General features: G+C 47.9%; 1 protein-coding gene and 1 long non-coding RNA gene across 10 annotated transcripts in view; one reads left to right on the top strand and one right to left on the bottom strand.

Moving 5' to 3' along the window:
* ADTRP (androgen dependent TFPI regulating protein) overlaps positions 1-22563 on the bottom strand; it is a 70364-nt gene that overhangs the window by 14716 nt on the left and 33085 nt on the right. For 6 of the 9 annotated variants that reach the window (XM_017344905.4, XM_002714177.6, XM_089333379.1 and 3 more), the window contains one exon: positions 6364-6479. The exons of 2 other annotated variants lie outside the window; for them this stretch is intronic. In XM_017344905.4, coding sequence (XP_017200394.2) covers positions 6364-6479 — 116 coding nt within the window. Of the gene's footprint in view, positions 1-6363; positions 6480-13884; positions 14728-22563 lie in introns of those variants that run through there. One more of the 9 variants, XM_089333382.1, reaches the window with a different exon arrangement.
* On the top strand, positions 15106-21541 carry LOC149126826 (uncharacterized). The gene is made up of 3 exons (XR_016234279.1): positions 15106-15524; positions 20399-20480; positions 20718-21541. It is a non-coding gene; the product is annotated as an uncharacterized LOC149126826 (long non-coding RNA).

Here is a 22563-nt window from a genome sequence, read left to right as displayed (position 1 = left end):
ACCTGCATGGGAGACCTGGAAGAAGCTCCTGGTTCTTGGCTTTGGATTGGCTCAGCTCCAGCCATTGTGGCCATTTGGGGAGTGAACCATCGGATGGAAGACACCCCCCATCCCCGTTTCTCTGTAACTCTGCCTTTCAAATAAATACTTAAAGGTAGAGTGACAGAGAGAGAGGTCAAGACAGACAAAGATCTTCTCTCCCATAGTTCACTCCCCCACATGGCTGCAACAGCCAGGGCTGGGCCAGGTAGGAGCCATGTGTCTGGAACTCCATTAGGGTCTCCTTGAGCCATCTTCTGTTGCCCTCCAAGGCACATCAGCAGGGAGCTGGATCAGAAGCAGAGCAACTGGGCTTTGAGCCAGCACCCCCTTGTGGGATGCTGTTGTCACCAGTGGCAGCTTAACCCCTTCATCACACAGCCAGCCTCACCCACCTTGGGCAGTTCTTAATGTATCATTGGAGTCAGGTGTGTGGGGACATATGTGTGTGTGTGTGTGTGTGCGTGTGCGTGTGTGTGTAAATGGTGCATGAGTTTTAAAATATTGTTATGTATAGGGGCCCAGGAAGCTTTGTTGGGAGACCTCACTCAAATGAGCAGAACATAGCAAAAAGAACCCTCTTTCTTAGCTCCAAGGAACTGCGATTGGGAGGTGACGTCACAAGCATCTTCCCGAAGACTAGACATAAGGGCATTTCTGTGGGACACTCACCCTTAGTGGGCACCAGCTTACACACTAGCACAGACTGCCAACTACATCGGCAGGTTTCTGGTCTACCAAAGGCAGGGGGCTAGTGTGTTCCAGCCCAGCTGGGGTTGTTGCTGTGGCCAGTGGTGGTGTTCTACTTCTATCAACAGAGAGGGCCAATGGGCAGTGGCATCCTTGACAGAGGGAAGGCAATGCTAAACTTTCATGCTGTGCCAGGTGGAGGCACTGGGCACGGGAGGCTGGGGATGGTAGCTTTGCCATTTGTGGGGGAGAGCAGTGCTCAGGACAGTGTATGCCGTGGGTAGCATGGTGTGCAACACAGGTGTGTGTGAGGCCCCATGGGTTACTGGAACTCTGGAGGCAGAGGCTTTGGAAGACTGGACCTCCTGTATAGACCCAGACAGAACGGGGCTTCAAGAACCCAGATGTGGGAGATCCCTGGAACTGTGGAATAGCCATGAAGAGGAATAAGATATGGTGAATAACTCAGATAACTTAATATTCTGCTAATTTTTATTTTTATATTATTTTGTTTTATGTTGCTTCCATCTCTCGTCTCTCCAATTCATTTTAAGTGCTAGTGTCAAGATCTACTTTTTAAAGCATGATTCTCTGGCCTAGTGACTAACACTTCTCACTCTTACCCAAACCCTGTAGAAATAAACAGCAGCAAAAACACATTCTCTTGTTTTCTAGATAGACAACCTCTAGTTCACCTCGGTGAGTTTTTAACTTTATGATGGTGCAGAATGATAGGTAGTGAGTAGAAACCATAGCTGCCAGTCAACCGTGCAGCCCTACAGTGTACTATGATGCTGAGCAGTAGGGTGGACGCATTCCACGCATTTTCCTCTTACGATATGCTCAACTTCGGTTGTGTTCCTCGGGACATACTGTCCGTGTGTGTCTCACCTCTAGCGTGCTATCCATGAGGCCCTATGAGTGCCTGGTTTCAAAGTCATTTCATCCCAGTCTCTTTCACCATAGGCCCAGCTAAAGAGAAATTCCTGAGCATTGCTGTCTCGAGTTCTTCACTCTCTTGGTCTTGGGGCTGTGTTATTCTTGCTCACTTTCTCCCATTGTTTTGCAGTGCCAACCCCATCAGTCCTTGAAGCTGGAGCCTAGCACACAGCTTCCATGAAACCCTTCCCACCCAGCTCAGGCTCCTCCTTCTCTGTGATCCTGTGGCTCCTTGCAATTTCACTCCATTCCATCTTGTGTCCTTACAGTTTGTATGCATGGCTCATTTCCACCTCTTAAGTATAAACCTCCTACAGGTTGAGGCTTGGCCTTATATGACTTTGCTTTTCCCAGCAGGACAGCCCCCTGTTAGGGGAAACATTTGGTCAATAAAAGAGTGAATAAGAAGCAGCTTAAGGGACAGTTCTATTTTTCTTCTCCTCACCACTGCTTCGGAGAGAGCGTGGTGAGGTGTTTTGGGGTTAGGCAGCAGGGAGGAGTGAGTGAGCACCCGTATTTATAGGTGACTAAAGCTCTCCAGAGGAAATGAAAGATTTGCAGTCATTACTACTTTGCAAAACTCGATTTTCCCACTTGGGGACCAGCCCTCCAACTCTGCATGCTGAAAAATAACAGAAAGCAAACACCACAGGCAAGGCTGTCCCCACGGCCTCGGGGGCTATTTTTAGGTCCTTGTAACGTGGTGTCGGCTGTGAGATGCTTCCCCAGGTCAGAGCTGCAGCTTTTCAGCTCACTCAGGTTTGCTTCTCCTGCTCCCTCTGGCCCAGGCCGGTGTTCCTCACCTCACTCCTGCTGGGCCGTTTCCCCATTTGACCATTCAGATTGGCACACTCAACAGCTGACCCATAGACATGGCCCTCAAACATCTCCATGGATAGCCACAGTTTGTGGAACTTGCTGGTGGCCATCTGTGGCCATGAGGGCCCTTGGACATCCACACATTGCATAAGGATAGAGATGCAGGCAGCCAAGAGTCAGAGCTCCCCTAACCAGAGAAGTGGCAGAGATAAGAAAGCTCTCACCAGCTGGCTCCGTGGCTCAATAGGCTAATCCTCCGCCTTGCAGCGCCGGCACATCGGGTTCTAGTCCTGGTCGGGGCGCTGGATTCTGTCCAGGTTGCCCCTCTTCAAGGCCAGCTCTCTGCTGTGGCCAGGGAGTGCAGTGGAGGATGGCCCAAGTGCTTGGGCCCTGCACCCCATGGGAGACCAGGAGAAGCACCTGGCTCCTGCCTTCGGATCAGCACGGTGTGGCGGCCACGGTGGCCATTGGAGGGTGAACCAATGGCAAAGCAAGACCTTTCTCTCTGTCTCTCTCTCTCACTGTCCACTCTGCTTGTCAATAAATAAATAAATAAATAAAAAGAAAGCTCTCACCAGTGCAACAATGTAAAAGGTCCTCATCCATGTGTAATTATTCTAGCAAAGGATGGGGCTTAGTGGACCCAACACTGATTAATTATAACAAGGACAAAATCCTGAGCCACCTCCTGTCCTCACTGTGCACAGTCCTGCTGGGGACAGCACTCCATCCCTTCCTTCTACTTGTCCCATTACCATTACCTATGATGTCTGTTCCGAGTATAGAGCTGAGAACAACTAGAATGTTGTAAAAGGTTTCAGAGTGCAGAGACTTGGTCAAGCTATTTCGCCTTCCCATGCATCCAGGACCGAGCAGGGTGGCTTTGCATAAACTGAGAGATGAACAAATACCTGGTCAGGTGGATACAATGGAAAGAGAACTGGATTTGGGAACAGAAGATCTCAACTTAAGTTGGCTCAAGTCCCAGCTTTGTTCTTCCCACCATCAACCCCCACTAACTGACCTTGGGCTTGATGGCTAACCCACTTGGAACTTCAGTTTTCCAGGTCTAGGTGATAGATGTCACCTTTTGTCAACCACACTCTCTGATTTGATTTGTGAATTGACTGATATTATCATCCACTGGCTAACATCATCAACCCTTGAGTCACCACAAATGTCATCAACCAGTCTCCATATCTTGCTCCTCTTTGTCCACACTTCGGCCAGAATCATGCTTTGGTTGATCTTTATTCCATAAGCTGCACCATTTCCCTCTGCTTACAACTTTTCCATAGAAAAGCACTTGGCTTAAAAGTCCTGACTCACTGATGTTGATCCATGACCTAGCTTTTCCCTATCCTCCAATGCAGCCATAGCCTCTGCTTCTCCAGCCCTTGGCAGATGCACTTCTCTCTGCTTAAAGATGTTTTCCACATCCCTTTTGCCTTATGTCTAATCATTCTTTGGGTCCCATCTTAGATAAGCCTTCCCTTTAAGAAGCCAGGCCTGAACACCTCTGTGTACTGACAGCACCCCAGGCTGCCCTCCATTGCAGTCTTATCACCCTGTCTTCCCACCATCTCTTCATGGTCTTCTTTTGCACACAGTCCCTAAGGTCAGCAGGTTTCTTGTACATCATTGTGTCCTCAGCATCTTAGTACAGTGCCTGGTGCTGCTGAATAGCTGCATGGGCATCGGATGCACTGTCCCCATCCCCCACCACCGTGACCCTCCTCCTCCAACCTCCCAGTTTCCCACATCATCAGAACACACCCTCAGGTACAGAGAAGCCATGCTTCTGGCCACAGATTGTCATGCTTATGGTCAATGCAATTTCCCCCAATAGTAGCTGTGAGCTTATGAATCACTTATCCTCTTGGTTTCCAAAGAGAAAAAGAATAAGGGTCAGATAAATGCACTGCTGACCAGCTTTCAAGTCCTTAGGTAGAACAAGTTAATAAGTCAGGGCTGCTAACTTGTATATGATGTCTCTAAATCACACTTAACAAGGAAGTGCATGGTGGATTAAATCCACCAAAAAAAAAAAAAATCCAGAGCACACAAATCCATGTGTATACTTAGCTTCTACCTTGCTTATCTTTTTTAAAAAATAAATATTTATTCTTATTTATTTGAAAGGCAAACATGAGGTGGCAGATGGCAGAGAGAGAGAGAGAGAGAGAGAGAGAGAGAGAGAGAGAAAGAGAGAGAGAGAGAGAGAGAGAGAGAGAGAGAGAGAGAATCTCCTATTCATAGTTTACTCTCCAGATATCCATCATAGCCAGAACTGAGCTGAGCCAAAGCCAGAAGCCAGGAACTCCAGGTCTCCAATGGGTGGCACAGGGACCCAACTACTTGAGCCATCACCTGCTGCCACTGATCGCCACTGATGGTATGCATTAGCAGGACATAGGCACTGAGAATGGATTCTGGACTTGAACCCAGGAATTCCATATGAAATGTGGGCATCCTAAGCATCTTAATCCCTGTACAAAACACGCCCCTACCCAAACCATGCTACTCCTCAACACATACAGCAGAAAGAAATATCTTCATGCCTGACCCAGGGCCCAGATGCTCTATCTTTAGGGATGTGTGTTTTGGGAAAAGCCTGCTATGGTATACACATAGTTTACATCCTACCACTGACCATTCTCATACCAAAGAAAGACCCTGGTTAGTAATCTTGGTAAAGCCTCAGAATCCTTCTCAACACAGTGCTTCAACAGTGAAGCCTTGCTTTCTAAAAACGTCCTTTGTTAAAATGAAGAGGTCCCAGAACAGCTTAGATCACTGAAGGCTTGGGATAGGATCATTGAGCAAGTACTCCCTTCAAGACAGGAAAAGCAGGAAAAACTCTGGGCTCCCAGGAAAAGAGCCGTGCAGAAGGGTGGGGGCAGAAGACAGCACAAAAGGGAAGGAAGGTCTAGGGGAGGACCAGCATCTGAGTTCTGGACACCGAGTTCCTTTGCTCTAAGGCAAAGGCTGTGAACTCCATCGAAAAGGCATTGCTAGATCCCACGTGTTTGCTCTCTCGGCTTGCATCCCTGACAAAGCCCTCGTGCAGCAGGGATTGGGGACCAGCCAGATTGTCACACATGAACAGCCTATGGGGGTCTAGAGAAAGAATGCTGATGAGTTGCCATTCTGCAGACCTTGGGCTTCCCTTGCCCGTTTCAGCAGAAGCGAAAGTGAGGTGCTGGATGAGGAGGCCAGAGAGCGCGAAGGGCTGTCCCCAGCCCCTGGGAGGAGAGTCAAGCACATTCCCCTGATTGCAGACCCCCGGGGCGGCATTCCTGGGAGTCAGTGTCGCCAGGCGGTTGAAGGATGAAATCTAGGCCAGCTACTGAAATCATCTCCCACGCCTCCAGCTAGGCTGCTCTGCAGGCCCCCAGGCAGTTGTCCAAATGCCCTCTAGGAGTTCCGATGCCAGATGTTGATGCAAATAAGCCCATAATGATACAGGCAACGGGACTGGACCAACTTAGCATGCTTCCCTTGTCAAATCCCTTTTTAGATGGAAGAGATTTAGATGCCTTAGATCATTCAGCCATTCTAACATTTTAATTGCAAAGGGAACCGCAGATCAACATTTTCTTGGGAAAGCAACATGTGTAGCTGTGCAAGGATGAGCAAGAGAGAAGCTGTGACTTGTTCTGTGTGTGTGCACACACCTGTATGTTCCTCTGCACACGAGCTTTCCGTGAGTATTAAAATCAAACAATAAGATGCCTTCTTACTCGGAAATTTAAGGATGGTTAGATCCACATTAAAACAAGATAAAGGGACTCTGACAGAAGAGTCTGTTTTCTGGAATATTCCTGAGGGTCCTGGATGACAAGCTTATGGTGACCTTCTCCAGGCACTTCTTACCTGCTGATGTAAGCAAGGCTACCTGCAGCCAACAAGGTGAGTCCCGCCTTCCTTGATGGGTAGTGATGTGGCCTCAGGACGATTTCGAGCAGTGAGAGGGGCACTATGGAAGTGTGCTGCGGGAGGAGAAAAGATGCGACATCGTAAGGGGAGCCTGGCTGCCTGCAGTACACAGCGCCCTCTCTCCCCTCCCCAGGCTGTCTTCCTACATGCTGCTACATACACATTTTTCAGAACTTGGCTTCCATGCCTAAGGACCTACTGGGGTCCCAATTGTCTACCGTGAAGGTTCGAATTCCTTTGGCTGGCTACCAAGGATCTTTGCAAAATGCTATCACCCTCTCTGGTCTGGAACTCTCCTAACACACCTACACATGTGCCTGAGCATACACAGTGCACATATTTCATACATGTACTCACACACACAAACTCACATATACATACCTGCATCCTCACACATATGTGTATGCACACACACACACACACACATGCAAACTCACATATAGGTACCCGAGCTTATTCACACACTACCCACTGTTCTACATAAACACACACACACACACACACACACACACACACCCTCCACTAGAACAAAGCCAGGCTCTTCAGTCTCCTTGCTGCTTAGCCTGCTACTGCCATGTCCAGATGTCCATCTCCGCCTCGTTTTCTTGCAGACTCTGCCTTTTCTTCCCTCCCTGTTCAAATCCTTTATATTCTTTGCAGTCAAGGCAACCTTCTAGGATCCTGTCTGAGAATCTTAGTCTTTCCAGTTTCTCTCACTCAATTCTATTGCCTGTCTATCCCGTGCCGTGTAGTCTATCACTTGGGATGCGTGTTCACAAGCTCTGGGGGGCCAGACAGCACATCGCACTCCATCTTTGCCTTCTACCTTGTGCTCAGCACCACGGCACGGAGCTCAGACCTGCTGACGTGGAGGCACCATGGGACACGCGTGGGCTCCTTCTGAGCCCCTCCATGTCCACCCCCTTCCCTGCATCACCCCCGCATCATAACCATCTGTTTCCTCACATCTTCCAAGCCCTGAAAACCAGATTTTTAAAAAATGACGCAGTCAGGAAGTGAAGTCTTTAGGAATAGTGGTGTTTGCAGATGTGAGAACTGCTGGGGCCCATCCCTGTCTTCTGGGGGACGTCACTGACGTCCCCTTGCACCGGCTTTCACGGACTGGAAACGCTTCTGAGGCCCTTCTGCTACGCTCTGCTTCCTGGCACTGTCCACCAGCGCTGGTGCTTTCTATTTTTTTATACTCCTAGTTATCCTTCCTCCCCTATTCCTGCTCCACACTCGCTGCAGCTCTGGGTAGCCTCTCACACCCAGAGGCTCTCCCTGCAAGCTCCATCGTACTATCATTGCATCCTGAATGGTGTCTGCACCATTGATGTGTGCAGTGACACACATCCTCGGGTGTAGGAATGCCCAGGGGGCCTCTGCTCATATTCCATGCCCAGCTATGTGGCTAGAACTCCAGGCACCAGCTCTTAGCAGCCTTCGGTTCTCAGCCCCAGAAGTCTTAGGCTCAGAGAGCAGATGCAGGAGGCTGAGCTATCAATGGCCAGGTCAGGAGGACAAGACGAGCCTCCATAACTGGTGTGTGACAAGGTTTGATGGTGCAGGGCTGTGTGGCAAGGAAAGCCTTGAGGATAGGGCATCCCTGCGTGGAGAGGCCTCCTGCTGGCCCCAGCCAAGGCTGCCGCCGGACAGCTCAGAGCAGTCGGGCATCTCCATGGTCTTGACCCTCACATTTCAGTAACAAGGCTGGGAGGAGGACACGGCACACCGATCACAGCCTTTGCCCATTTTTGCCTGAAGTTGATCTTGAATATGTGACCGATTCAACACACACTGGGAAGAACTTCAGGCCCAGTCTCCTCTCCTGCTCATTCTATCTTCTGATTGTCACCTGCTGCTCCAATGTCTCTCCCTCTGATAAAGGAACATGGTGTTTCAGGGTCCCTACTTCTGAATGGAACAGTGGGCTAGTTGCGCCATCTCCCTAAACTTGCTTCCTGGGTTACCAGCTGGGGCAGTAGGTGGGCCAGGCCTCCTAAGGCATGGCCATGAAGACCGCAGTCAGTGCTGGTGCAGTTCTTGGCCAGGAGCCCCTCCAGAAAGCACTGGCGATGCTTGTGACAGCTCATTTCACTGGGCCACCACAGTGGGGTGAGGGCCGGGGTCTGGGATAGCCACGGCTCCATGTGCTTGGATATCCCCTAGCCTGTGGTCTGCAGGAGCCACTGGAGAACGAGCCACACCCTCCCTGCAGCCCTCCCAGCCCTGGCTTTGTCTGTCAGTGCCTCACACTGATGCCATCTCCGTCCAGAGGCCACCCCGGAAGGCGAGGGATGGAGCCACTTGTCTACCAGCCACTGTGCCAACTTCACTCTGCCACAGCCAGGATGAACCAACTTCTATTAAGCACCATTAGCAGGCCCATTATACCAGCCATCGATCCGGTAGATTTTATTAACCCTGCCCGCATTGTGCCACTCCCGTTCTCTGCGTTCAAGATCGTTCGGAAGAGAATTCCTGTGGAATCAGACGGCGGGTTCGCATTAGGAGTAAATGAGTTCACGGTGATGAGCGCTTTCACAACAAACAACTCGGGGATGCATGGCTGGCCACTTCTCCGAGGAGGCTGCCCTCTGCCAGGGACATTCAATTGGATTTCCAAATGAATTCTCCCGGATGGCTTCTGGGAAATTTACTTCAATGATGTCATTAGTGATGGGCCATATACTGTGGCTTCACACTAGCTAAGAGGTCTTTAAAAAAATTCCATTTTCTGGTTGGGGCTGGGGGTGGATGGGAGGAATAGGTGAAGGCTGCATTCTGGGAGCTTTCTAAATATTGAACTCCTGTAACAGGCAAGCATGATGCAATAAACCTCTTAGTATTTCAAAGGTACTGGGGCTTCACTCCACACTGACAGAACTTACATAACCCATGTCAGACAGCATATATTTCAAAAACAACCACCAAAAGGAAGGAAGGAAAAAAAAATTCAAGAAGAGGAAAAAAAAAATCAAATATGCTTTCTGCTTCCAAAAATTCTAATAATTAGGCTGGGATTGACACAAATTAGAATGCTGCCAAAAATTACTGAAAACAGTGACTCATTTTGTATTTCAATTAACAGTTTCTCAGTTTCCCTTATACACAGTGAAGCTGACAAAAATTAATTATCTCAGAGGGGGGAAAATATTTCCTTCCACAGTAAACAAAACATCTTGATCTGAAACAATAGCATGTATAAACAGAGGGGACGGCGGCGGGAAGCTATCTCTCCTTGTCAATTAAGTCATCATTTGATTAGAGTTTCCTTCCAATAGCTCTCTCCCAAATGCACTGGTTATCAGGAGAGCGCTGCTCTTTTCTACTCAGGGATACCTTGCCCTCCTGGTCTCCCTATGGTGCTGGCTTCTATCTGAACATCTGCAAGACAGACTATAAGCAGGAAACATTGATTTAAGCATGAGTAGAATAATTGCACTTTAGATTCTCTGGTTGGAAAACAGCCCTGTAGATAAGTATGCAAACGTAGCCGTCCATAGAAAATTCTCACAAGTTGCCAAGAGTGGAACATGGAAAATAACAATGATTTAAGTACTTCTTTCAAAGCAGATAAATAGCTGTTATAAACGATTTCTCTGCATGTGAGCTCACACTTACAAGCGGACGCACTCTGCCTGGCTCTTGAGAAAGAGTTGTTGAAGGGATAGCCCGTGCAGCAGACAGCTCCTCCCGGTCAGGAAGCCTCCAAAGATGACATGGAGGGCGGGGCTGATAGCACTCTGTCTCAGGGGCAGGGTGGGGGTGGGAGTGGGGGTGGGGCAAGAGGACTCAGTTTTCTCCAGTGTAAGAAATTCAGGGGGGGCTGGTGCCGTGGCTCACTTGGTTAATCCTCCGCCTGCGGTGCCAGCATCCCATATGGGCACTGGGTTCTAGTCCTGGTTGCTTCTCTTCCAGTCCAGCTCTCTGCTGTGGCCCGGGAGGGCAGTGGAGGATGGCCCAAGTGCTTGGGTCCCTGCACTTGCATGGGAGACCAGGAGGAAGCACCTGGCTCCTGGCTTTGGATCGGCGCAGTGTGCCAGCTGTAGCAGCCATTTGGGGAGTGAACCAACGGAAGGAAGACCTTTCTCTCTGTCTCTCACTGTCTAACTCTATCTGTCAAATAAATAAAAAAAAAAAAAAGAAAGAAATTCAGTGGGCCCACACATTTAAAAAAAGCCAGATGATAACATTTAAAAATACCATCTCTGCTTGCTGGTTTCCTCCATCCCATCTCCCTCTTGGGCTGTCTGTTGAGTTTGCGCTAACCCCGGTTAAGAAGGCCGAGTCCAGCCCCTCTGACCAGTCGGCCCCTGGCTTTCTCCTTCAGGGGCTCTGTCCTAACCGGGAGCTTACCTACGTGCCTAATTCACACCGGCCTCCACGTCGCCTTCTTTCCTCTGTTTAAGCAACACTGGTGAGAGTCCTGATACTGGGTCCTAAAAATCGAACCCCTGATTTTCTCTCTTCCCGCACCAAGGTCCCATCCCCCAGGTCTCTAAGATAACGCCTGTGGTTTGTTTCTGGTGCTAACATATCGATATCTTTTTTCATAGGATTTTAGCGCTTTAGCACAATTCTCATTCTGGGGGTCTGTTAGGGAGGATTTCTGGCTAACGGTACATTAGATTTGTCTTTTCTTTTTATTTAAAAAACTACACCCCACAAAATCTCCTCGGGGACCAACACAAGGTCAAAACATCAATTAAGACTTGAAACATAAACACAACCACCACGGAAGTGGAAGCAATGCCACTGCTCGAAGCCTTGTCATTACACAGCTGGATCATGTTCCTTTAGCTGGAAAACTCCACGTACTACAGACACACAGTAACGGTTGCTTTGTGAATCCACATAAGGTGACCACTGGCTTGCCAGCCTCCCATTGGCCACCTAACAACTACCTCGCTCTTTAGCGCTTCCCTCAGTCTCTGCCTCTAACTCCTACAGGTAGGGACGGTGATGATGATCTTTGACGCGTTTCCTGGAGTATTTTGTGCCCAACAGCAGAGCCCAGCTATATTTGCTGTGTCCCTTACACTGCTAAGGGCACAGCTGGGCTTTCAGCAAATCTGAAAGAAGGAAATCCGGAAATGCACAAGCAGGCTTTAAAGTTTCTATCTGGAGGGGACTTATTTATTTTAAACTTTTCCATCTGTGCTACCTGTAGGAGTCTTTTCAGTCTTAAATAATAATGTTTTTAAAGAGAATTGGATGTGTAAATTCCCTCTCCCACTTTCTAGGAATTCAAGTGCACAGTCAAGGCTCCACTGTAATTAAAGAGTCAATGTTACAATGCCTGGGGAGGAGGAGGGATCTGGAGAGAGAAGCCACACACAGGAGGAGCCAGGCTGCTCTTTGATCTCCGCTGTCTCCCTAGGTGGGCTGCCACAGGTTGCCCAGCCTGCAAGCAGAAGTTAAAAACCAGCAGTCTTATTTAGGTCAAAGAGTAATAAAGTTTGCAATTTACTCTCAAATGCTCCAAAACCAAGATACGTTAATGAGTGGTTGGATGGATACATTTATGATAAAGCAAAAATAGTTAACTATTTACAGAGGAATCTAAGTGCTGGGGGAAACAGGTGTTCTCTGTAAAATTCTCTCAACCCTGCTTTACAATTGCAAAAGCTCATAATAGATCGTTAAGGGGAAAGTGAATAGTTTTTACTGACCTGGAACCAGAAATGAATGGTCTTTCGGGCCAAGGAAGAAAAGAGACAGAGAGAAAGGTCTTCCTTTTTCTGTTGGTTCACCCCCCTCCCCCCAATGGCCGCTGCGACTGGCGCACCACGCTGTTCTGAAGCCAGGACCCAGGTGCTTATCCTGGTCTCCCATGGGGTGCAGGGCCCAAGGACTTGGGCCATCCTCCACTGCACTCCCGGGCCACAGCAGAGAGCTAGACTGGAAGAGGAGCAACCGGACAGAATCCGGCGCTCCGACTGGGACTAGAACCTGGTGTGCCGGCGCCGCAGGCAGAGGATTAGCCTATTGAGCCATGGTGCCGGCCAAATCTATCAATTTTTAGGACTCCAGTTCCAGGCTCTGGTTGATACATGATTGGACTGTTTGGTTGCATAGTATGATTGAGTCTGTAACGTGGCCTGCAGAAGCCCTGGTGACCTGGCCACCTGTCCTGTCTTAGTTCCATGAGCTGCTCCCCCACTCTTACCTCCTAATTCCTCTGCTCTCCCACCTGCAGACCACGGTTCCCCCCTCACCACTGAATCAGTGCTCACTTGTCCTCCCTGCCCCCACACATAATCCCTTTAGGCCTTCTCACGTGACAGGGCTCAGAAACAACAAGTCCCACTCCTTGGAGTAGCTGAAACCCCTGCGCTCATTCCCATCTCGACATCACACGAGTGGATTCACCTTACACGGACCAAAGCCTTCCAGGGACGGAAGCAACTCAAAGCTTCGGGCTGTCGCTGTTTTCACACCGGTGCCTAGAATAGTGCTTCACCTACCCCAGCCACTTAATATTAATGGCATTAACTAATGAGTATATGAAACATAGTGGAGACAAGAGGAAGCCTGGGAAGCGAATCCAGACCAGCTAAAAAGTCAGTGCAGCCGTATGCCAGGCAGTATCCCGGGTAGCAGGATTGGGGAACTGCTCCCTTTTCTTTCCCACAACTGCAGAAAGAATCCCACATCTTGGAAATGGGGATGGGGGATGGGTGTTAGCAGGAAGCCTTGAGCAAGTGTGACTCCTGCCACCTGTCCCATGGCACTCAACTGTGAACTCAACAAAGGGCACCGCCATAGAGGAGCCAGCAGCTCCGTCACAAGCTAAAGCGACGCGGCCAGCAGAGACTGTCCTTGTCCATTGTGAGACGCATGGGGCTGTGGCCTCGGTCCTGAGGTTGGGCCAGGTGGAAAGGGCCCCAAGCTTCACTCTTATCTTCCCTCCACCCTTTCCTTCCTCTTCATCAATCTGCAATCCAGCCCTCCTCCATGTGTCTTGCCTGGCTCCGCATGGCACACACAGAAGCTTGTCGTAAAGACAGAGACAGATGGGCAGCCCTCTAGGAAGCTGCTCCCAGCTGGGGGAAGGAGACTGTTCTTTTCCATAAGGAAGAAGTTTGAGAAGCGCGGGGAACCATCGGGCTTTGAAGCCCTGTGTCTCGGGCGCCATCTCTTCCTCTGATAACTCATCACGGTGTCAATAGAGGGCCAGAAAGTGCAGGCAGCTGTTCTTCCTGGGAGACCACAGCGATTCTGAGATGCGCCCGTACAGACAAGCTCCGAGGCAAAGCTGCAACCCTTGCGGGGCATTGACTCCATGAAGGAGCCGTGTCTGCCCTCTCTCCTTCCCGCCTTTGGCTTTCCCAGACACAGCAGGGCGTTAGGAAGGGACCTACTATCTGCCCTGCAAGAATGACGACTGTTGACTGGTGATTTTCCTTTATTTATTTATTTTTCTAAAAATATATTTGGAAGACAGAGTTACCGAGAGAGGGTGAGCCAGAGAGAAATCTTCCATCTGCTGGTTCAGTCCCCAAATGGTTGCCCTGGCTGGAACAGGGGCCAGGCTGAAGCCAGGAACCTGGAGCCTCCATCCAGGTCTCGCACGTGGGTGGCAGGGGCCCAAGGACTCGGGCCATCTTGCTCTGCTTTCCCAGGTGCACTAGCAGGGAGCTGAACTGGAAATGGAGCCAACAGGCTGCTCATAGGTGATGCCAGCTTAAGCCCCTACACCACAATGCTGGCCCTGACTGGTGATTTTCCTGAATGCACAAAAATATTTGATTAAGGATCAGGCTGTGTGTGTGTGTGTGTGTGTGTGTATGTGCAAATGTGGTGGGGAGCACATAGGAGCTCCCTGTGGGTGTGTTGTCAGAAGACAAAGGGCTTCCTGAGAGTGGGCCCTAGAGTCAAGAGCAGTGGTAATCCTGGGAAATGCTTTTGTTCAAGTATCTCACAAGGAGCAGCCTGTTTTAGCTTTCCAGGCGATTGAAGCATTTATAAGAACTTGGAGCTCAAAGAAATACGAACAGATTTCCACTTATATTACTGTAACCCTACATTGTCACCCCAGGACCAGGCATTAAGGCAGTAGGTAGGGGTGGCTCTGAAAGTGTCAGACAAGTGTCAGCACTGGGTTGAAACCTTGAAGCCCGGAATGAAAGAGAGCCAGTCCTTGTGTAACTCAAAAAGCTACTTCCATTTTGCAAGACGCACAAGGTCCAGATCTTTCTCTCTGTCCTGAAAGGCTCAACTTTCTTCTCTTCAGCGGCTTCTGGGACATTCCAAACCTTAGCTGATTATCTGAGGGTGTTCCACTGAATTGTTCTGTAATTTCAAAACAAAGTTCATTTCAATCCCTTTTTATTAAAAGTAGGTTAAGTAAGAAATCTGTGTTTTATTAAAAGCAGATAACTGTCACAGACTGCTTTTTCTAAATTATGAGTATTTTTTTCCTTGTTGGGAATCTCAAAATCCAACAGGGCTCTCCCTAGACTATCAAACTGAGGAAGTCCAGATAGATGAATTTGGCACTCAGAAAAGAAACTCAGCTGGAAACAGAGGTTAGGGAACCATCAGAGAGTAGATACAACTTCTTAAAGTGGAAGCAGAGGAGAGAACCCCAACAGGGAGTGAGGTCTAGAATAAAAGTTCAGGGAGTAACACTGTGGAACCACAGCTGATGTCAGGGTTTCGAGAAACTCTGCACTGTTGACATTTTAGCATAGACTATTCTTTGTGTTGGAGCACGGTCAAGTACATTACAGGACAGTTAGCAGCGTCCTTGGCTTCTACCCACCAGGTGCCAGTAGCACATCCCCTCCCAGCTGCCAGTGTGACAAACAACCCTGCATCCAATCATTGCCAAATATTCCCTGGGGAGCAAAATCATTCTCGATTGAAAAATCCCTGATTTAAATGGCGGGCAAAAGAAGAGCGATTTGCAAAGGTAATTGGCAGGAGTGGCTAGAAAGTCTGGAAGCAAGAGGAAAAGAGAATATTTCAAGAGAGACAAGAAGAGGGCAGACCCAGCATCACTTTCAGGCTGACCTGGGAGCTGAGGGGGAGAAGTTTGGTGCTCAGCTGTCTCCATGGATGCCACTGCCAGGCCAGCCACACCAGAGGTGAGCGAACATCTTAGCAAGCTTGTAAAAGTGTACAGTTTGGGAACTTACACACAGGACAAGCTGGGGACATGTCCGCTTGCTCCAAACCCTCTGTGCTCCTGAGAACGCAAGCCTGGGGCTCTGAGACCATCTCACTACTGCTAGGAAATTTGGTTCATGTCCTTCTCCTGGTCTTTTCATGAAAAACAAGAACAGAATTTCTCCAAAGGTCACAAAATTCCTTCTCACCACAGAACAATGAAATGTGGCTTTCAGGAGTTCCTACATGTGTTTAGAGAGAGGCACCAAAATACATGAGCTTTTTTTCCCTGGCCATTTTCTGTTAGGAGATACCCCAGACTCACCTCTCTGGGACACCCCTCTGAAACGGTCGTGTACTTTTTTGTTTCAAAACTCAAAGGGAAGAAAAACAAAAGCACAAGGGTTTTTTTTTTGTTCTGTTTTGTGTCCGTGTGCGTGCGTGTGTGTGTATGTATGCATGTTTTAGCTTGCAAATCTGAATTTTCACTGGTAAAATCTGCTCCTATTTGGGGAAGTGAAATGTTGAAAATTCCCCTGCCATGTTCAGGCTCATTATTTCTTTTTTTTTTTTTTTTAATTCTGCCCTCAAAATAAAAGGATCCTTGATTACTGTTGAACTGTTAACATGGTAGGTCCCATGGCAAGCAGCAAAGAACTTCTATTTGCGTAGTTCCACACCGTTTTCACACACACCACTGGTGAGCCTCACAACCAGCCCAGCTGGCCAGCAATGGAAGCCCTTGGTTAGGTATTGCAAGCATCTCTCCCAGGACCAACGCTAGCCCAGCAATAACAGAGAGGAGGGAAATGGGCCTTTCACAGAGATGGCTGGAGGTTGTTTCCTATTCAGCTGTTTCTCCTCTTTTCCTCAACCATCTCTCTTCCAATCAGTTACCTCCACGATTACTTCATTATTCTTCATCTTCACCTGAGTCTCTGCCACCCATCTTTCCTGACTCTAAGGCTTTTTGAACTCTCTTTGGCCACATAAACGAACAGTTCTCCAGTGGACACCTCACAGTGGAGGTAACAGAGCAACGTGTAAGCCATGGAAAGTTCTACCGGAAGGCATTTATCTTTGAGCCACACAGCCCACACCCCTACACACTTTGTTTCTCCTTCAACAAAACAGATGTTCAGCAAAATACACTCTATGCATCTCTTTGAACTGAAACAGTTAGCAATGTATCACCCTGTCTCCAAGGTAACAAGCAAGGCTTATAAGTATTTCAAGGTCACAGCTAACTCTAGAAGCTTCTTCACTTATAACTTCCTGTAGGAAAGGACATCTCAAAGTTTCAAAGCACGTAGTGTCAACCAGACCCTGGGAGCTGATACATGACTTTCCCTCTGCTTGTGTTTCCTCTGGGCCCCAGCACATCTAACTCTGTTCCAAAGGAGGAGAAACTCTGGTGTCAATCAAGGTCATGGAGAAGCTACTAGAGTAGAGGGGAATCAATCCCTCAATGATTCTCTAGGTGTCAGCCATATGCCATACGTGTTGGTGTGAGGCACTGGGTGCGGTGCTAAACACTGATAGATAAACAAATATATCCCCCCACTTTGCAGACCCTACAGTCTAATAGATGGGATTTTCTATAAACAAGTAAGAAGATACACAGATACCAGTCATGGTATGTGCCATGAAGACAAACAGGAATTTGCACATCAGAATACAAGCAGAGGGACGGACCCTGTAGAGGGCAATCAGGGAAAGCTATTCTGAGAAGGTCATCTATGAGCTGGGTCCTAGAGGACAAGAAAGAGCCAAGGAAGAGCAGATGGAGACATTCCAGGCAAGAGAAGCAGCATGTGCAAAGGCCCTGGTGTAGGGAAGAGCCTCAAGAACTGCAGGAACAGAGGGGATCCCAGAACAGCTGGAATAATGTGCCAGGGGGAGAGAGGTTTGACTTGAGTCTGCAGCATTGAACCTGATCAGCTAGGTGTATCAGTCCTGTTGGGCCAAAGGTGTGAGTTCAGCTTTATTTCAGGTGAAATGGACAGCCACTTTAGAGGCTTAGGCGAGGGATAATCTTTTTCAATTTATTTTGCTGCTGTTTGGAGAAAGTTAGGAATGGAAGCAGGAAGACAAGTTTGGGGGTATTGTATGGTTTAGTCGAGAGGTGAATGTGGCCACCAGTGTTGGCAGTGGAGCTGGAAGGCAAACAGATCCGCTCTAGATTTTGGAGGCAAAATGGGCAAGATTAACTCAAGAATGGATACAGGGATGGTGAAATTGGGGAGGATAGCAAGGCCAATGCTGGTTTTTGTCTTGAGCAGTTAGGAGGATGGTGGTGCCATTCCCTGAGGCGGAGACATCGTGGACAGGTGTGACCGTATGATGTGCTCAGTTCCAAATCTGGTGACTTAAAGATGCCTGCGACCTGCCTACAGTGGCGTCTGTAACAGCAAAGTCAGGCAGGTAGCTACACAGGAAGATCTGAACCTCACCAGAGATCTGAGCTGCAGACAGCACATGGAGAGGATGAACGCCATGAAGATGAACCGTGGTGACCTCTGGGAAAAGAACATTGGTGTGGAGGAGGCCCAGGTGAGCCACTGTGTAGAGGGAAGAGTCTCCTGTATCCCACACTATGAGAGATCAGACTGGGCAAAAACAGGAGCCCTCAACTTGGCAATGTGGACATAGTTGTGAGCAGCGAAAGAGGAAAGGTAGAATCAGAACGGATGATTGTCCAGGTCTAAGGAATACTCTTGTGTTCTTTCATGCTTGTTTCTTTTCCATGCAACGTCCGTGTTAGTGTCTGCCCTGAAGGCAACCCCTACTTGGAGAACCCCATCCCACCCTTTGAAAACCCCTAGGAGCATTGGGGCAGTACTCAGGGCAAGGAAGTTAGGACTTGGGTTCACCTCCGCTCCAGGTGGAAGAGAGAAGAGCTGTCCTTTCTGCTTCTTTACTCTCATCTGCTCAGACTTGATCAGACAAGGACTCAGCAAAGCAAGCAAGCAGGCACAGATTGCCTTTCTGTTTCTAGAGGGCCTCAGCTAAAGGAACAAGTGACCCAATCTCATTTGCAAGCATTGCAGAGATTGGCGGAGGTGCAGGAGGGAAGTAGGGAGTAGCACCTAGACCCACAGTCTCCACATGGGGCTTTACTCAGCTGTTGCAGACTTTGGGGGAGATCTGAGAATTTGGTTTCTGGTTAAATCTGGCAATGGGGAAATCCCGTTGGATTTCACCCTTGCCCTCATGAGTAGGCCCAGGGGGTTCTGTAGGGTTGTGTGCAGAACTCCTATGCTGACATTAATAAAAAGCAAATCAAACTATCTAGGCACATTGAAATCCAGCCCTAATGCTTTAATAATATACAAATTAAATAAAGACTATGCACTAAAATATAAATAAATACAAATGTGTGCCTAATTGCTACATTGCCTTACATGGAAGCCAGGCAGCTTGATCGCTTGGGTGATGACGTGATGATCAAGAGCTTTTTCTTAATTGCCCAGACCCTCAGGGCAGTTCCTCTAGGGACAGCTGCTAGGATCCAGAAAGAACACTCCACCGAATTCATCCACAATCAAAACTTGGTATCACTAAATAGCACCCTGTGGAATAAGCCTTAGGGAACAGGACACTTGTCCTGAATAAGAAGATACACAAAATGGATTACTTCATCATTAGCCCTTTTCTCTCTCTCCCTCTCCCTCCCTCCCTCTCTCTCTCTCTCTTTTTTTTGCTGATACCTATATCTTTAAAAATGAGTATTTTTTTTTTTACAAACTTTGCATTTTCCTCTTAAGTGGATCTGCCCATCCCTATAGCCCTCCCCAAGTCTGACTACATTAACAGCTGAAATTGCTCAGTCTGGGCGTAGTTACCTAATGTGGAGATCTGTGCCTTCAACAGCAGTAGACATGCTTCCAGCCAGGAAGCAAAGACAGACTACACAAAAGGCCTTTTCGCTATAAGTCACTTCCATATTATCCAGATCCTATGTCTTCCTTTGAGTCTTAGAATAGCCTTGACCGTGAATTCCGATTCCCATTCTTTTTTTTCCCCTAACGGTATGGGAATCATACACTTTATTTTTGTTATGATTGTTGTTATTTTAGAAATTATAACCTCTGTATTTATTGGTAACAGCCAGGCTCTCCCTACCAGTGATCCGAAAGAGCCTTGGAATGTCTTCCTGCCAATCACCCCCCTCCCAATTTACACTCAGTTTTCACCTGATATGGGAGATCCTTTCTGGACACCTTGCCTGCCCCTGTTCCTGGTACTGGGAACCTCCCTTCTGAGACCTTGTTCGTTCACTCTGCAGAATTCCCTTGAGTTTTTCCTTAAGTGTGGGTCTGCAGGTGGTAAAGCCTGCCCCAGTGCGTCTGACACACTGAATGCCTTCATTGGGCTCCAGTCGTAGAAGATGCATTGGTGAGTAAACAGGTTCACGGCTGTTCCCTTCAGCATCCGGAGGCCATCAGTCCATCCCCTGGCCCATGTCTCCTTGCTCTTGACAAATCAGCTCTGAATCTACCAGTAGCTGGCCCTTAGGGCTCCCAGGGAATTTATTATAGGACCTCAGTGGACACCCAAATCGGTAGACAATCAAGTCCCTTAAAGAAAACAGTGTAGTATTTTGCCTAGAATCCACACACATCCCCACAGCTTTTAAATCATTTCTAGATGCCTTATAATGCCTAAGACAATATGGGAGCATGGACATAGTTGTTACATTGTATTGTTTGGGGAATAATGAAAAAGAAAGTAAGTCTGTATATGTTCAGTGGAGACACAATTTTTTCCTGGGTATTTTAGATCCATAGTTTGTTGAATCTGGGGGTGCAAAACGAGAGAATATAGAGGACTGATTGTTATTTCTGTTCAGGAAATCCACCCTGTGACTCTGGCTGCTGTTAGGACTTTGGTCTTGTCATGAAGGGGCTTGATAACCCTGGTTTTTGTCCATGGTTAGTCCTCTGTGGAATTTTTTTTTTTTTGCATTTCTTGAATCTAAGGATTAATTTCTCATAAATTCTGATAATCAGCAATTATCTTGCAATATTGCCTTTATTTTACCTTTTTTCATTAAATTTTCTATTTTAATGTTTGGTAATTTCTATCACTTAATTTTTGCCAGGCAGTCAAGCACTGAATCAGATTTTTAAATATTTTATTCAACACTGTAATGAAGGATCTTTTTTCAGGCTGCCGTCTCACTGAGTGGCCAGAAGCGGAAGCCAATCAGCACCTTCTTTCCACCCAAGGCATCAACTTCTCCTCATGCTAAAGGTTGTGACTTAGGAGGAAGTGTGAATTTCATGGTCATGGGTCATTAGGGTTCACTCAGGGGAAAGAAGTCCATCCAGGCATGCCGTGGAGGAAGGTGTTGGGGCTTAGGCAACTATGAAAAGGAAGGGCAGTGAAAATCAGGGAAACTTCTGGTCAAAGAGGGGTGACTCACAGAGGCTCTCCAGAAAGCTGCTGCAAATGTCAGAAGTCTCCATGGAGCACTACCTACAAGCTCAGCTGCCCGTAGAGCAGCATGTGTGACTGTGGGGCTTGTCAGCTGCTAACCTCATGCCTGCAACCTTCCCGCACGTCCAAGTTCACCTGCCACTAGGGAATAACAGATATTCCTTCTCTTCCACACCTCATGAGGAAGCTTCTCACTGGCTGGCTCTTGCCTGGAGCCATCTGGAGCGGGGGAACTATGTGTGGTCCCAGCCTTATGCCTTGCAATGTGGAGAAAAGGGAGAAGGGAAGACCTCAAGTGCAAGTTGACCATAGGTCATTATATCCCACAAGTAGTTCATTTGCTCCTAATAACATTTCTATGCTTTAGGTACGGTTTGTGTCCACCAAAACTTCTGTTGACATTGGCTTCCCCTTGTGTCAGAGTTGGAGGTGGGGTCTTTGAGAGGAGATGATTGGGTGGGGGGTGTTAGTCTCTCACAGGGATGGGTTGGCTATGGAAGAAGTTCACGCCCACCCCTTTTCTCTCTGCCCCAGGCAGCTGCTTCCTCCTCCATTTTTCCACCACGAGGCCCTAACCAAAAGCAGAGCAGATGCCCGCACCATGTGCTTGGGCTTCCAGAGCTGTGAGCCAAAATAAATCTCCTTTCTTTATAAATTGTCCAGTCTCCAGTGTTTTGTTACAACAACATAAAATAGACTGAGACAGATGGTAAACATGCTTTGCCTATTTTAAGAAACCCAATACTCAGAGAGATTTATTAACTTTTCCAAAAGAACACAGCAAATCAAAGACAAAAATGGGACCAGAATCAAGGTTCACTGGTACTTAAGTCAATTCTTTTCATGAAATAAAAACTAAACTTGTAGAAAATATATGAGGTCAACAGTGAGGGAATGTGGCAATAGAGGGACGTTGGATGACGGATACTAACCACGGTTAGTAGGAGTCAGTTGGAGTGCTCTACAACACTGTTCACAATGACCTAGGATACATTTTATGAACAGATAGAGGAAGGGAGCCTAAGTGATAGAGACGCCTAGCCTGGAGTGATGATGGGGAAAGGCAAACGTGGGTTGCTTTGATTTGTTCTGCACACTTTGTGTGCACTTGTTGAGATGTCATATTGCATCCCATAAGCATGTATCATTGTTGATTGTTAACAAAAACTAGAAAAAAAAAAGTTCAGGAAAAGGGAATTCTAACTAACCTGATTTGATAAGCACACATTTAATACACGTATCTAATGGTCATACACTAACTTGTACTATGTACAATTAAAATACTTTTTTAAAAGCAGAATAGCTGGGGCCAGTGCTGTGACTAGTAGGTTAAGCATCCACCTGCAGTGCCAGCATTCTCATACAGGTGCTGGTTTGGGTCTTCACTGCTCTGCTTCCAATCCAGCTCTCTGCTGATGGCCTGGGGAAGCAGTAGAAGATGGCCCAAGTGATTGGGCCCCTGCAACCTTGTGGGAGACCCCAAGAAAGCTCCTGGCTCCTGGCTTCGGTTTGGCTCAGCTATGACAATTGCAGCCATTTGGGGAGTGAATGAGAGGATGGATAATCTCTCTCTCT

Source organism: Oryctolagus cuniculus, chromosome 5 (genome assembly GCF_051225735.1).
Source record: "Oryctolagus cuniculus isolate XC-2025 breed Fujian yellow rabbit chromosome 5, ASM5122573v1, whole genome shotgun sequence".
Classification (NCBI taxonomy): Eukaryota; Metazoa; Chordata; class Mammalia; order Lagomorpha; family Leporidae; genus Oryctolagus; species Oryctolagus cuniculus.
This window is presented reverse-complemented; position numbering and strand designations above follow the sequence as displayed.